This window comes from Pelodiscus sinensis, chromosome 4 (assembly GCF_052426305.1).
Source record: "Pelodiscus sinensis isolate ZL-2025 chromosome 4, ASM5242630v1, whole genome shotgun sequence".
In the NCBI taxonomy this organism is placed as follows: Eukaryota; Metazoa; Chordata; order Testudines; family Trionychidae; genus Pelodiscus; species Pelodiscus sinensis.
The window spans coordinates 101,456,051-101,473,355 of NC_143055.1; the positions used below are offsets into that span (position 1 = coordinate 101,456,051).

The following is a 17,305-nucleotide window of genomic DNA, read 5'->3' on the forward strand; positions in this document are numbered from 1 at the left end:
TGCCATTTTTGTATTGTGCACAGTACATAAACTTTTATATTTATACTAATAACCCATCTTACCAATCAATCCCCCTGTGGTAGTTATTTCTATTAAAGAACTGTACCTCCTCAAAGGTTTTTGGGCTGGGGGAGTTACTAATGATGGAAGGATGCATAATCAGGAACAAATACAAAGCTGTGGTACCTAAAAATAGGATGAAAGTACAAAGATTAACAAAGCATATATATATTCTATGGGCCAGCTTCTCACCTGGTGGAAACCAGCACAATTCCATTGAGTTTAATGATTCCATGCTGATCTACACCAGCTGAAATCCTGGTCCTATAATTCTGAACCAAAAACACTTAAAATAAATTTGTAGAGCTAATACTGAATACAGGAGCATGACTGTTGATAACACATCTATTCATGTTTTTAAAATTTGATTTAAAAAACAAATGATGGCATCTGTGCTGAGGCTGTCACAAAAGAGGTTAACCTAAACTCCAGCCCTCTTGTTAGATATATTAACAGTACACGGTTGGTGATACAGGAAAGGGAATGGATAAAAAGTGTGGCATTTTCTGATCACAATGAGAAGTGACTATGAATTGAAAGAATAAAGTCCTGCAGCCTTACAATCTCTATCTGTCCTGTAGGAATTTCTTGACTTGCAGTGTAAATTCCACTGAATAACACTGATATGCTGTAAAAAAGGCACTCTTTTCCTGTAGGACATGTTGAAGCTTAGGGGCCATAGAACTGTGTACATGTTTTGAAAAATTACTGTCTTTACCTCCTTCAACTATAATAAAATCCTGTCAATCACTCTGTCACCACTCTGCTTATCAGAGTGTTAATCACATCACTTTTTAGTTAAATCGTATGCAATAATCTAACACTCTCCACTACAGCTACACTATCAAACTTTGTAAAATCTGTTGTACTAAACTTGGATAATGTCAGAGAATAAAAAGTGTCATCAGATAATCAAGGTATATACAAAGCTCTGAGTGACTAAAAGTAATTATGTACTGTAATACTTTTAATTTATTTATCATTAGGCTCATTAAAATGCTGTAAACTCTCACCAGTTTTCTGGGGTCCTATAACCAGGAATTTTGGTAATCGATCACAGGTTTTTTCTTTAGACCAGATATCTCTGTGCCTCTTGTCATCACAGGGGTTCTAAATGGGACAAAAGTAGTATCTGAGAATTTTATATGTAATTATATTTGTTCAGTTTTTGCCCTACTTACATAAATTTCCAGTAACTATCGGGCTACAAGAAATCATAGTAGGAAATGTTATCTGCCCATTTATTATAGGTACCTATAAACTATGTGACAAATTCTGATCTCACTTACGATGGTGTAACTGGATATACTCCCGATTCACAATGTAACAGACCAGCACTGAGTTCTCTGAATTCATCTATGTGTATAGGAATTCTTAGCAACTGTATTAAAAAAATGTTGTTTTCACCGTGATCATCTTCTATGTATACATCCACTCAATCTTCAAAACAGGCTTTGGTTGACATTTGTTTAACAGACAAATCCATTCCTGTTGCTTACATTCAGTGGAATTATTCCCAGGGTAAATCTGGCCTATTGTAGTTTAGATGTAAGAACCATTCAAAATGAGCAATTTGATCATTTGTATAAAAATGGAATTGTACTTAGATCACTAATGAGGTTCTCTATTTGCCAATCCATTTTTTTTACTTTTTACATAGCAGCTAAGGCTATAAGATATAGTTTTTAAAATGTGTGAACTGATTAAAACTTTAAGACTTTATTTTGATCCTCTGCATTCACATGTATGTATTGTTACTTTGTGCATCTCCAACTACCATGAAGAGTGCATGCTCAGTCTACCACACTCCTCAGAGTAAAAAACATGCAGGTGTGAAATAACATGCAAAAGGACTTTCATGCTAGGGTTCATTTTGCTACCAGTTTCATATATGGGCACAAGCTGACACAAGTGCAGTCATTAAATAAAGGAGATCTAGTTCTGCTGCTTCTGATAAAAAGGGGAAATGAGACTTTTAGAATTTTTTTAAAGAATCTTCTGAATTATGCCAGCAGACCTAACAAATATGCTGATAATATAATTTGTTGTAAAATGAATAAGAACAATGTATATACTGGCAGCTACAATTTAATTAAAATGTTTTCAAGCAGAGGTGAGGAAGTTAGTTATATTCATATGAATTGTATAAAAACTGCAACACTGTCAGTACTTTTTAGTCCAAATTATTTGCATTTTTTTCAACAAATAATTCTTAATCTGTAGGTCATTCAAGTACAGTACATTGCCAATTTTTTAAATTCATGCTCAAGTTGTTACATGGCATGATTTTTCTTTTCTGATTAGATGTTTTATGTAACTAAATAACAACAATATACATATATATATAAATTTGATTACAATAAGAGCAATGTAAATTTCAAGCTGTGTATTCAAGTATTAAAATTTAATTTTGACACTCACAGTCACTGATTAGGCATGTAATTCAAAATCCACTGTTGGAAAACACTTGAGTGTTCAAATTTAAATTGTGGTTTTTGAAGATATTTGCTTTAGTAAAATTTGTCCTTGGGAATATTTGTGCCAAGCCAACCAAAAAGGGGGTATGATCACACTTTAAGTGAATTCAATTGTCAGAATGAATATTCAGATGGAATTTTGTGCAATAGTTGGGTAGCTTTAGTTCTAATGTGTAGTATTAGTTAAACATTAAAGAAAAATATTACATTTGAAATAATTGAACTGTCATTGATTTTGTGCACAAGCCATGCTGCAACATTCACTAGTTCCATCACTTATTTTTCTGTATATTCAGTGATCATAGTGTAATGAACAGGTGATTCACTGAGTATGTGTCACTTCCAGGTTCAGTGAAGACTATGGATTAAGTTGATATTCACATACAGGCGGATCCGCACTTACGAACGGGGCTTTCTCGCCCCGGAGGTTGAGGTGGCGGATTGCTACCTGCGAGCTCCGGGGCGAGAAAGCCCCGTTCGTAAGCTGCTCCGGTGCCCCTGGTCTGCTGGAGACCGTCTCCAGCAGACCAGGGGCACCGGGCGGGTTCCCGCGCTTCTGAGGCTTTGCCAGAGCAAAGCCTCAGAGGCGCGGGAACCCACCGCGGCTGCCGCTTCAGTCCCGGTGCCTGTGGTCTGCTGGGGACCGTCCCCAGCAGACCACAGGCACCGGGACTGAAGCGGCAGCCACAGCGGGGTCCCGCGCCTCTGAGACTTTGCCAGAGCAAAGCCTCAGAGGCGCGGCACACTGCTGCCGCTGCGGCTCTGCTCCCCGTGTCCCTGGTCTGTTGGGGGGGGGGGCGCAGCTAGTGTGCCCCCCCCCAGCAGACCAGGCTTTTGTTTTGGACCCTGGGGCAGAGCAGCTGGGGCGCTGCCGATTGGTCCTGCAGCGCCGCTCTGGGCACTACTGGACCAACCCGGCAGCACCCCAGCTGCTCTGCCCCAGGTCCTGATTCAGCTGCTGCTGGTCAGTTTCAGCAGCGGCTGAATCAGGACGCCTGGGGCAGAGCAGATGGGGTGCTGCTGGGTTGGTCCAGTAGCACCGAGGAGCGGCGCTACTGGAGCAACCCAGCAGCACCCCAGCTGCTCTGCCCCAGGTGTCCCCAAGTGAGCTTCTGCTGAAACTGACCAGCGCTGACTACAGGAAGCCCGAGGCGGAGTTGCTCTGCCCCAGGCTTCCTGGAATCAGCTGCTGATCAGTTTCAGCAGCAGCTGACTTGGGGACGCCTGGGGTTCTTAAGTTGATTCTGTATGTAAGTCAGAACTGGCGGTCAGTTTCAGCAGCGGCTGAATCTGGACGCCAGTTCCGACTTACATACAGATTCAACTTAAGAACAAACCTACAGTCCCTATCTTGTACATAACCCAGGGACTGCCTGTACTTATTTTCAGTTTGCTGACTTTTAAGTAAAGGATAAGTAAGTCAATGGAGTTCATACCATCACAAAATTAGGACCAGTATTGGTACAGTTCTTCCTTGGCCAGTTCCCAACTTTTTAATGAATTACTTTTTAATCTATTTCTAGTATGCCAATCATAATAGCATCTAGTGATAGAAATGTAGCTGCGTTAGTCTCGTGTAGCTGAAACAAAAACAGGAATTTTCTTCCACTATTTGATCTGAGGAAGTGGGTCTGGCCCACGAAAGCTCATCACCTAATAAACCATCTTGTTAGTCTTTAAAGTGCTACATAGTCCTGCTTTTTATAATAGCATCCAGACACCAATAAGCCTTAATTCTCTTTCCATTTAGTAGGATAGATACACTCCTCTGCTACTGCAGTTGCCAAGAAATACAATTTCCTTCATAGTAAAATTCAATTATTTTTAAATTATGTTTAAATTGCTTTATTCCTGTTGGATTATTTTGTAATTAGTTAGGGGAGAAATTACACAATAAAGTCTTTACTGTATATGTAAATATCAGATGCAGCCAACAATAAAATGAGAAAAATTCCAAACATAATCTTAATCTTTAAAATTCAGCAGGTGATTTATGAAATTATTAAAAATATCACTCTTTTGTATGATGGTAAGTTAAAACAGAATTATTCACAAATAAGACAAAAATATTCTCTTTTCATCGTTTCTTTTACCTACCTGCCAGAGAGGGTCCTTTTGCTCAGGAAAGAGTTCAAAGTACTTGTGAGCCAGCTGGACTGGAGGCAGAGTTTGCAGTTTCAGATTGGTCCAGCTTTCAACAAAGTTGGCTAGATTCACAAAAGTGTACAACCCCAGGCGGTCATTCCCATAGTTGGATAAATGGGTCATGAAGATGCTGATCTTTAAAAATAAAATACAATGAAGTACACATTCTCTTATTGTGCCACTAGATGGTAGTGCAGTCATATAAAAGTTTGTTTTTGAATGCTACTTCCATTTAGAACTGCCACTGATTTTGTTCATATAGGAAGAATGTCTACCACCAGTCTCACTGAACAGAACTTTTTTCCTCAAGTGGACTTACTGGGAGGGGGAGGGGTTGTTTGGCTGGCTGGCCAGAAGAGGAGAGTTAGAGGAGGGGAGGGGAGACATAAAAGTGCTAGAAAGGAGGCCAATGTGGAGGCTGACTCATCTCCCAGTAATGAGGGGGGTTAAAAGGTCAGCCTCTGCTAGGACCCTCCCCTCTTATTCAAGATGCAGAATTGGCAACACCTATCCTCTTTCCCTATTCTGGTAGCATATATACCATGTTATTGGTTATGAGTACTGTGAGCATTGCACTAGCCTCCCCGCTGAGGGGAGCTGAGAAGGAATTTTTCCTTCTTTCCATATTGGCCTAGGTGCACGTTTTTTTCATCTTCTTCACAGCAAGTTTGAATGGGTCCCTGTTCATGCAGAGCATGATGGGCGGAAGCCTTGTGTTACAACTCATTATTTAAGCGTACAGTGCAGGTACTCCATAAAAGGCATATAGTAACGGATAAATGTCTTGGGGAAAGGACTTAATGGAAAGGTGCTCAGTAATTAAGCAAGTTGGGGGTAGTTGAGGGACTCCAATGACTGGTATGGTATGGAGCCACCCCCCATCACTATAGTCCATCTTACCCCTCTTATGAGGAGAGGGGAAGGGGTGATGGTTAGAAAGGTCCTGGCAAAGGAGTTGCTTAAGGGATCTTTGTGGAAAAAGGAGGGAGTTGGTTGAAGCTCCTGCCGCACCCTCCCCATGGGATTGTAAGATCCTGGCAATGGATCTACTGGAGGGACCTGGGTGGAAAAGGAGGGGGTAACTAATAAAGGCACTTCCCCCTCCCTGGTAATTATGGGAGAAATCAAGGGAGGGTTACCTGCACTGTACATGTTATCTGCCAGGTAGTCCCAGACATCTAATAATAAAGTTGTGGCCCGATTAAACCCATATTGAATGTCTCCTCTCCTTTTGGCATAGCCAGACAATCAGTGTGAGAATGTGGTCCATACTTTTACCACACTGTATAATACTGTATTCACAGCATCTTTATTATAGTAGTGCAGATAGGCACAGCATTGTAAAAACAGCACACATATGTTCTTCTTGCTGTGAAATACACATGCAGAAGGGGGTAGAAACAAACAAAAAGATCTGGATGTTATTTTAAAGGAAGAAGGAGTGCTTAGCATTTATAACACTAAAGGTCTAATATCCTCTTGTTCTCTGTGATTCAAATGTTATTATTTAAGCAGTACGTTATTAAGATAGAGAACTCATCTTCCTATGTGCCTGTAAAGCACTCTACCATACCAGTGGTATTATATAAAAATAAGAAGATTGATAATTTTGGAAATTGTGAGCTCTTTTAGGGCAGCCAGCCTAATTAATGGGCCTAAGAAAGAAAAGAATTATTTGATGTAATAAATCCTTTGACAATGTCCAACTGTTTATTAGAGCTATTTCCTCAAGCAATGAACACATAGTCTAATTATATGTAGAAATGGGGAGGGGAGACATTTTCCTGCAGCAAATTAGAAAATTTTCAAACAATTGTGTATGAAATATTTGCAATGAAAAATTTTGCTTGATTTCATAAGCACCAATAAGTCTGCCTCTATTTGGCTTCCTATGGCTTGATCATGCAACTGTCATTCAGAAGAGTATTCTGAGGTAAGGTCACGGGGTCTCAGGAACTGAAGATGCTCTAGTCTGTAATACTCATAGGATGTGCCAATAATCTTACAGGATCACATCCTGAGGTATACCTCTGTGTGACTGCCTGAGAAAGACTACTGATGTGGATAAGAGGTTTCAAGATCAGGTTCATATTTAGATGCAGTTTCCAAATTGTGGTAAACAGGAGTTGCACTCACGAGTAGGACATGCAATATTGGGCACTCAAATCCCATGCTGATGAGCACAGTGTAAATATACAGACAAATAAAGACTAGGGCTCACTGGAAGCAATCATGTGAATGAGGGCTGCAAAATCAGAGCCCAGTTTGTAAGATATCTGCCTTGTGCTCATATAATAACTTGTAATTCCCTGACATTTAGAAGAGTGAAAATCCCACCCATTTTTTGAGAACCCAATGCAAAGCCACATTCTATAACCTTGCTTCTATGAGAAATTTAACACACTGAGTTTCAAAAAACTGCTAATTCTGCTCATCATCCATTTCTGTTCTACTGTAAATGAAACTTGCAATAAGTTCTCCTTTTAATAAAAGACATTTCCTGTGAATGATTCTACAACCATTTCAAAAAAATACATTATTTTGTGCGAAAGAATTTAAACCTTAAATTAAAGAAACAAAAGGGAGTGGAGAGATAGTTTTAGATCTACATTGTAAGAAGCTGACCTTTCATTGTTTTGGTCTCAAAATATTTAAAGCAATGTAGCTTGTAAGACACACAACTTGTTTAAAGCTTAGCATTTCTAGTTTTGTAATTCTAAATTAACATTGTGCACCATTTGCAGTAAGTGAATGCATTGTTTAATGAGTGTCATTTCGTGACACTTCTTGCCTTGCGAGGCGAGCCTGGGGCTTCATTTTGTGCTATTCCAGAAGAATATGGAGATACTCCAAGAGATAATTTATTAGGGCACAATCTTCTTTTTAAACTAGGACAGTAACTTTTTAAATAGATGGAAGTATTCCCTTTAGGCAAGGCATATTACATAGTTTTGCCAATTGTGTAACCTTTTCAAATTTCCTTTATTATTTCTAGTTTTGAAAGCATGAGCAGACCAGCAACTGGACTGTTGTGCTCAACAAAGATATAATTGGAATGTTTCCACAAAAATGTTAGCTTGCTTTCTTGGCAGCTTCTCTTTTTCCTACACCTGTACTGACCTCTGACATTTATAATGTCAGTTCATCTCCTGGCAATTCCTTACCTGTCAACAACTTCAGTACTGCACTGGAAGAAAAAAGGAAGAGAACTTGAAAAGGTTATTAGTTCAGGGAAAATATGTATTATTCTTTCCCTAAAGGGAATATCACTATAATTTAAAGAATGTAATAGAGTGGAAGTTAAAAAAATGGACTGAATAGATCATAATAAATCATCTTCAATATATGAAACACTGTCAATGAGGGGGAAAATGTCAACAGAGATGTCTATTTGAGTTTTGCCACCATTCTGATACTACAAAGACTTTGTGAGTAAATATTTACAACAAAAGAAAAATGATCAAATACCAGTTTAAAACTAAGATAAATAAGTATTTACAGAAAGCCATATTTATTCTTAATATATAAAGATGTAGTGTATATATAATGTAACAGAAGCTATCTTCTTTACTTCTACACTCAATCCAACATATTATAAATTACCCAATATTTTCTTTCAGGGAAAACGTAAGCAGTAGATTTCCCCACTTATATAGATATTCCTCATGTGAGCAGCTATTAAAGTCATTGTCAGTCCTAATGACTGAGGGAAAAGACCCATAAATATTTGTGAACATGTAAAATAATGACTCCATCTTGTGCTACATGGAAAATAAAGAAAAATTACTGACCTAGTAGCTCAAAACACCAGTGTATGTGACCTGAGTGCTGTGGCAATTGTTCCTTCCCTATATTGGGTCAGAGCAGCCTGTAAGTTGCCTGAGTCTATGTCCATCCATGAAAGGCCCCTGTAGGCCATTCTGTCAGCCATAAATAGCTAGAGTATAGCAGTGTTCTGGCCACACTCATTTCTCTGGGAACAAGCCTGATATTCATGAGGCACAAGGGGTTTTCAGGAGAGATGGTGCAGAGCCAGATATGCCAAACGTATACACCTGCCATAGAACTTTCTTCTACACTCGGGGAATTGTATGAGGGAGATCCACAGCACTTTTGTGGCCAGAGTCACAATCTGGTCCCTGCTTTCCTCTTGCTGTAGTGCTATGCAACAACCCTTTTGTAGCTTAAATTTCTCTTCACACTGGCCCAGCTGCATAGACTGGAGTGTTGGAGGGCAGAGTGGAGCTTCTACCTATCTCCTACTCCTGCCTTCCCACACACCTTTGCAGAAAGTGGAATAGCTTTCCAGCAAGGCTCTGGCAATGTAGAGAGCCAAGCCAAAGAGGCTCCTTATGTCCTGACTTCTATTCCTGGGAATGCAGTCTCATGACTGGGCACTGATTATTATTTTTCATTCTTGTTGAGTTTTAATTTGATGAATTATATTTTTCCATTACCACAAACTCTATAGTAACAAGTTTTAACAAAAGGGAATGCTTCCCCTCCATGTTGGGTCCTAATTACTGTGGTGTTAGCAAGCATGCCGCTATAAGCTTTATTCTCTTAAAAAGCCACAGCACTAATTAGGAGATCTAACTGAACCACATTGCTCTGCAGAGGGGCTAAATCTAGCAACTCACATACATTGGTCTATAATCCTGCCCCAACAATCTTACATCTCTGAGCAATTCCATTAAATATAAATGAAACTTCATATATTTTTCTATGCCTTTCTTAAAAGGGAACCAGCTCTGAATGAATTCCTGTGTACTCCAACCTGCCCGCATTTTAAATTGTGTCCTTCAAGGAAGGCATCCTATTTCATTCTATTATACCAAGCCCTCTTATGGCATCTCAGCATTTTCTCTATTTCAGTACAAGCAGGTTCACCCTTCTCAGCCTTTCCTCATAAAGAAACTATCATCTTGGTTGCACTTCACTGCACACTCTCCATGGGATTTAATATCCTTCATAAGGGGACTGAAACTGAATAGAGACAATCTTTAAAATGATAGTTTGGGACTAAAACTGGCCTCTGGGCAGCAACTCCTTTCTTGCTCCCACCCCTCTCTGAATCACAGTGGCAAAGGTAGTCTCTCCTCTTTTCTATTTCTGCACAGAGCCCTCTGGATAGCTGTATAATCATCTCCTTTTGGCTTCTTGTCAGCAGCTCCCTTTTATTTCCTCCACAAAATAAAAGTGGCAAAAGTGCTCTTTCTGTTCTCTCCTTCCACACCCTCAAGGTAGCTGATCAAAAGGTCCTTTTGGCTTCTGATTAGAACTGAAGAAATGAAGGGAAACAGGACAAGCATTCAAAAGATATAGCTTTTATCTTTTTGAATGCAATTCTGCATTCTGCATTTCTTATTGTGATGGAAATGACTCTGTCACAACAGTTCTTCCCAGCTGGGTGCAACAGCTTGTAGGTCAATAATTATCATTTACATTGTGACCGGGTCTCTGCTATGAAATGACATGCAAGATGAACTGAAATGATCTAATTTAGGTGTCAAGAACCAACAACATATATTTGCAAGTAGCTTATGGAAAATGAAAACTCTAAAAATACCATGCTTCTAGAGAAAGAGAAACTATTTTAAAGTACTGATTTTATTCATTCAAAACACTGTCATACCTATTAAAATATGAAAGTGAGGAATTCCTTAGTTGAGATTCCATACCATTCATACAGGCAGGTGTTTTTCTGAGCAAAGTAGAGGAGCCACCTTTCTACATGGCATTCTGCCTTCCGCTCAACAAACTTTGGGGAAACCCACAGTGTTATTTTTAGGGATGCATGTGTGATAACTCGATTATCCTTCTGTTCCCTGGGGTACGTATACACTACAGCGCTAATTCGAACTAACTTAGTTCGAATTAGTTAATTCGAACTAAGCTAATTCGAACTAACGCGTCTAGAACTAAAAACTAGTTCGAATTAGCGTTTTGCTAATTCGAACTAGCAAGTCCACATTGAGTGGACCCTGAACAGGGCTTAAGGATGGCCGGAAGCAGTGCCGGCAGGGCATCAGAGGAGGACTTAGAGTGTGGAGATGCTGTCTCAGGCTAGCTGAGGGCTGCGCTTAAAGGGTCCCGACCCCCACCCCTGACAGACAGTTCTAAAGGGTGCCCCGCTTGCAAAGCAGTCCTGGCTTGGATTGCCCGGAGTACCCAAACTGGGCACATCACACCACTCGGCCATCAGCCCGGCTGCACTTGCCGCAGGCTGCCATCTGGGGAGAGGGGGCGATCGGGGGGCTGCAGGAGAGCTTCCACCCCCAGAAGCCTGCAGAGCCAGCCCAGTCCTCCCCATCGGGGGCTCGTACCCCATTCCTCCCTCACCTCCTTCCACTTACCCTTCCCTAGCCCCCCTTCTTATTGATGTACAAAATAAAGATAACGTTTCTTCCAACATTGACTCTGTCTTTATTGAACAAAACTGGGGGAGACTGGGAAAAGGAGGTGGGAGAGGGGAAGAGAAAGGCTGGGAGAAGGGAGGGCAACTAACATGATCAGGGGTTGGGAACAGGTCCCAGATGAAGAGAGGCTACAGAGACTGGGACTGTTCAGCTTAGAAAAGAGGAGATGGAGCGGGGACAGGATAGAGGTCTCTAAAAGCAGGGGTTGGGTGGAGAGGGTGCACACAGAAAAGTTCTTCATGAGTTCCCATAAAGAAGGACTAGAGGACACCAAAGGAAAGGAATGGGTAGCAGGCTTCAAACTAGTAACAGAAAGTTGTTGTTCACAAAGCAAATAGTTAAACTGCGGAACTCCTTGCTGCAGGAGGCTGTGAAGGCTACAACTAGAACAGAGTTTAAAGGGAAGTGAGATCAAGTCATGGAGGTTGGGGTCCATGGAGTAGTCTTAGCCAGGGGGTAGGAGTGGTGTCCCTGCCCAAAGTTTGTGGAAGGCTGGAGAGGGATGGCACGAGACAAATGGCTTGGTCACTGTCTTCGGTCCATCCCCTCCAGGGTCCCTAGGGTTGGCCGCTGTCAGCAGACAGGCTACTGGGCTAGATGGACCTTTGGTCTGACCCAGGACGGCCATTGTAAGCTCAGAGCTCAGGGTCGGGGGTCTCAGTGGACCCCCTTGATTTTCATGCACACCTGCTCCTGGGTGGCCAGGCTGGCAGCTCTCCTGCCCTAGCCGGCCACTTTCCTGTGCCTAGTGCGGAGATCGTGGACGAGGTCCACGATGTCCGCACTAGCCCAGGAAGGTGCCCGCCTCTTGCGGTCCAGGGCAAGCTCCCGGGAGCCGCCAGCCTGGTCCCGGGAAGAGGGGGTGGGCTGGGGGACATCGGGTGGGTGGCTCTGTGCCATGCCAGGTGCAGGGTCTGCTGGCTGGGTGCTGGCAGGCTTGCACCTGGCACGGGCACCGTAGCCAGCCCGTGCCCCTTTAAGGGATCCGGGGCCGGGAGGGGGGCATAGAGTTTCCCTGGTGTTGGCCAGAGTGGCCACCAAGGAAACCTGGGGAGGGCTAGCCTCCCACTAGTTCGAATTAAGGGGCTACACACCCCTTAATTCGAACTTGTAAGTTCGAACTAGGCTTAATCCTCATAAAATGAGGTTTTCCTAGTTCGAACTAAGCGCTCCGCTAGTTCGATTCAAATTCGAACTAGCGGAGCGCTAGTGTAGCGGCTATGAATGTTAGTTCGAACTAACGGACGTTAGTTCGAACTAACATTGTAGTGTAGACATACCCCTGTTTCCACTTTCTTGTCTCAATCATCTCTCTTCAGAAAGGAGAGGGAACCATACGAAGGACCACTGAAATAGGGCAAAAGTTTACCAAGCTCATTGTGATAACTAGGGTGGGTCCTGGGGCTTGTTCAATTACTGTGAATAACTAATGGGAAGAGAAGGAGAGAGGTTGGCAGGCTTGGGGAGGGATAGTGGAGTAGAGTGTGTGGATTTCCCCACTGCAAACATCCTCCCCCAGTTTTATAAAACATATCAAACCTCAAACTCAGTTTGAGCATATTCAAATTTGACACAAATATTTTACATAGGTCTAGTTTAGGCCCCAGTACTCTTCCTTCCTGTAATCTGCATGCAGAAATAACTCCCACTGACTTCAGCAGGACGGAGGGGCGGCCTATACGTATAGGCTGACTCGGCCGTCACCTAGGGCACTATGTTAAATGGGGTGCCCAATGATGACATCATGCCATTGAGGGCTGTGGAGGCGGGGCATGCCGACTGCGCATTCCGCCTGGGACGCCAGTTGCTGGCAGCCCGCCTTGGGCCGCCCCTGAGCAGGAGTCACTTGCACACAGGACTTGTTGGATGCGGCTATAGTTAGTGAAGGAACAATAACATGGGAATAAAGAGCAAGTAAACTGCATACCAAAGTTCTCACTATAGTTTTACATTTGGACCTGAAACTAGATTAGCCCTAAAGGAAAAGGCTGGTGGGCACTAGTTTCATATTTATAACTGACTAAGGCAAACTAACGTGGAGAATTCAACTTTAATTGACTCATTTTCTTGGTGCTATATTATTCACTTACATATTTTTGTCATGGGCACCATTTTGCCCTCAAATTCACACCATATGTCGTGCATCAATATCTAGGGCAGAATTAAGGGATTATAATTCAATACAGGCAGTCCCCGAGTTACGCGAATCCGACTTACGTCAGATCCGCAGTTACAAACGGGGCTTTTCCCGCCCCGGAGGACGTGAGTGGCGGGATGCCCAGATATGCTGCAGTCCCGCCGCCCGGGTCCTCCGGGACAAGAAAAGCTGCTCCGGAGCACGCGGGCAGCGGGACAGCCCAGACACGCCGCGGCTGTCCCGCTCCCGGCATGCTCCGAGGCTTTGCTCCTCGTCTCCCTGGTCTGCTGGGGGGAGCCCCCCCGGCAGACCAGGGAGACGGGGAGCAAAGCCTCGGAGGATGCCGGCAGCGGGACAGCCGCAGCACGTCTGGGCTGTCCCGCTGCCCGCGTGCTCCGTGGCTTTGCTCCCTGGTCTGTGGGGGGGATCAGTTTCAGCAGCGGCTGACTTGGGGACACCTGGGGTAGAGCAGCTGGGGTGCTGCTGGGTTGGTCCCCGCTGAGGTGCGGCGCTGCGGGGACCTAACCGGCAGCGCCCCAACTGCTCTGTCCTAGGTGTCCAAATTCAGCCGCTGTTGAAACTGACCAGCGGCTGATTCCAGGAAGACTAGGGCAGAGCAACTCTGCCTCGGGCTTCCTGTAGTCAGCCGCTGGTCAGTTTCAGCAGCGGCTGAATCTGGATGCCAGTTCCGACTTACATACAAATTCAACTTAAGAACAAACCTACAGTCCCTATCTTGTATGTAACCCGGGGACTGCCTGTATAGGAAATTCAGTATTTTAAAAATATGATTGATGATTAATTAGTCTATCTCTTTTAGATGCTAAAAGCAATTGCATTGTAAGTTTAACATATTGCTGTTATTTTAGCTGCTGAGAAAATGTTTACAAGCCACGAATGTATGTCTAATTCTCAGACCACCTATTTTCCAATCAATTCTGCATTGTGTACACCGTGTTTGTAGTTCTGATATTGTCTCCATATTTCTCAGAAGAGTTCAGTTTCAGGTACTCAGGGACTCAATAACAGCTGTTCTTGTTCTATTAGACTCACAAAATGATAGAATAATGAATTAGGTTGCAGTCTACACTTGAATAAATATATTTTTTAAATTGGTAAAGAGACATTCCTTTTTGAGCTATGTGGCAGAAGTTGCACAGCCTTGTCTCACAGCTGCCATAGACGTGTCTATTTGTAAAGATACAGCTCTAATTGGTTTAATTCAACTTTCACAGTAGAATGTACTTTCTCCACAAAACTTCCTAGAATCGTGGAACATTTATTAAAAATACAATTACACATCTGGTCTAGTGAATGAAGAACTGGGCCGAGAGTCAGGAAATCTGAGTTTTATACTGAGCTTTACCACATATTACTTCATGATCTTGGGTCAGTCAATTAACTCATCTGTTGCAGTTTCCCAGTCTAGGATCCAAGTAGAATTTCTGTTCCTAAACTCATGGGAGCTCAGAAATGCTTCCAGAAGCATTGTTGCAAGTACAAGGGATTCCAAAGTGGGCAACAAGGGATGGGGAGGAGGTGAGGCTATTGCCCATCTTTCCTCCTGTGAAATGGGGCTAGTATACAGAGTAGAATCAACATGCAGGGTATGTCTAGACTATATCCCTCTGAGGTTTACAGGATCAGTCGGAAAAGTCTTTCCTTGCCGACCAATCCCCATCTAGACTGCTGCTTTTTGCTGGCAAATTGCCACGTCGGCAAAAAGCAGTGGCCATTTTTATTTTAATGAAGCGCAGGATATTTAAATCCCTGCTTCATTAGCAATTTTGTTATGTCTAATTTACATCCCTCTGGCAACAGAGGGATGTAGTCTAGACATACCCGTAGAGAGCAGCCTGTGTTCCATAAAGGGGTGTAGTAAGAGGTGTACTGTCCCATGCACCTCAGAGAGCTCTGGGAAGCACTTAAATCTCAGTGCTCCTTTGGGGGTGATGTGGGCTGTGCCTAACAGGTACATCTTGCTTATAGATATTGTACAAAGCAGTTAATGGATTAGAGAATGCCTTTACTTTTGTATCCGGCTCAGTAGTTCTAAGCCTAACTATTCCCAAGACCCACATTAAGAAACAGCAGATTCCAGTGGCTTTAATACAAGTTCTCATTTTCTGTGTTAAAGATGATAATTTCTCCCTTGTTGCAAGTCAATTAGCTTAATAATACTTCAAGTTACTAAAATATGGGGAAGATGGACAAGGAAAATAATACTTAGATCTGGGCACAGCAAATTAGAGTTATTTTAAGGTGAATCAGACATGGGGCACAAACCACTGACAATTTCGCTTCTTGCATCAGTCATGCTGTTACCATTGACAGAAATACACGTCCAATATATTATTTTCAATGCAAGGATGTCTACCAATTCAGTGCTTTTGCTGGAATGCCTTTCCACAGTATATTCTCCTTCTTCCCTTAGATACAGAGACATACAATGTCTTCTGATGAAGTGCATATACATATATATGGTATACTTGTTTTGGGGGTTGAGGGTAGGATAACGGTGAGATGCAAAAGGATTTCCTAAGCCATGATTTCCTCAGTAAGAACTGATGGACATCACATGGGATGACAAAGCACCTGAGTGGTATACAGCCACAACAGTAGGAATATGAAATAGTCACTTTAGGGTCAATCTTGCCAAATGCAGAATGCCCATCTGGAAAACAATGAGAGTCCTAACTGATATCAATGAGAAATGAGAACATTCACTATTTTGTCCTTGTTGAATTGCATAGTTTGATATTAAGATCACTGGGCTTAATAAATGGTTCATATTTTAGAATATTTATCTCTGCTAGGTTCCCCTGCTGATTCCAGGATTTAGAAAGTAAACCAAATATATTCAAAAACTGAAATAAGCTCTTGTCTTGTAATACATTCCAGCATGCTGATGGGAATCTGATGCATTTGAACACAGCACACTAAGTAAGTTTCATATGCTGAGAAAATATGCACTTTATTTTTTAATTTATAATTTATTTCTACAGTAAACAGATGTGGAATAGTCTGCCCTCCATGAAGATCTCACTCTGAATCCCTAATTAGTTATATTACTTCCACATTTTTGTTAGCACTAGCTATTATAACTTTGAACATTCTTGCTATCCCTCTAAATCGCCAAACCCTTTTTGAATCTTGTTAAACATTATGTGAAAAATGATTTCCTTTTTGAATTGTCCACCTTTTAACTTAATTGAATATCTCCTTGTTTTGGGGTCATGAGACAGGAAAAAGAGACCTTTTGATCTACCTTTCTAAACCATTTTTTATTTTATATACTTTTATCAGGTTCCCTTATATTCATCTTCTTTCTTAGATAAACAATCCAATCCTTTTCAATCTCTTCAACTCAGGTTCTTTCCATTACCATAGTCATTCTTGTCACCATTTTAATTCTATTGCTTCTAATTCTGCAATATCTTTTTTTGAGAGTGACATGTACTGCAAACAGTTTTCCAGATGATCCATACTACCACATACATAACTGTAATTATAATTTTTTCAGTATTATTCTACAGACTGTTCCTTAGACATCCCAATATCATAAAAGCATAATGAATAAGCACATATGTTCCAGCTCTACTGAAAACATTGACAAAACTCTCATTGACTTCAATGGTACAAAACTAGACCCAGTCAACTTATCTGTTTGGATTAGAGTATATTTCAATGCACATCAATGTTCAAATGGACAAATGTGTATTAAACACTTTGAAACATTTCTGTTATCATTCCCTCTCATTACTGGGATACAAACGGAAGTTCATAATAGCTACTTCGGAATCAAATGAACACAAATAATCCATGATCTATTGTACAAATCACTGAACTCCTGGCCACTATGTAGCATAGATGGGAGCTAACTCTCAGTTACCTCATGAAAGCAAGCAGGGAAGCTGCCGGCATTGCAGACCAAGGCAAACGAGTGATGTGGAACACGTTTCTCTGCCACTCCGTAGCTGCTATCAGTCCCTTTTTACAAGCAAGTGCTACATTTCTAATTAGGGCTCCATGTTAATTTGGGGTCTTAACCAGGCAACAGTTGATAC

The 17,305-nt window shown here is 41.9% G+C and overlaps 1 protein-coding gene across 1 annotated transcript in view; it reads right to left on the minus strand.

Moving 5' to 3' along the window:
* LOC102459910 (bifunctional heparan sulfate N-deacetylase/N-sulfotransferase 3) overlaps window positions 1-17,305 on the minus strand; it is a 117,193-nt gene that overhangs the window by 16,749 nt on the left and 83,139 nt on the right. Inside the window, exons 7-9 of the mRNA XM_006112612.5 lie at window positions 4,635-4,817; window positions 1,074-1,170; window positions 63-186 (exon numbers count right to left, since the gene is read on the minus strand). Coding sequence (XP_006112674.3) covers window positions 63-186; window positions 1,074-1,170; window positions 4,635-4,817 — 404 coding nt within the window. The remainder of the gene's footprint in view (window positions 1-62; window positions 187-1,073; window positions 1,171-4,634; window positions 4,818-17,305) is intronic.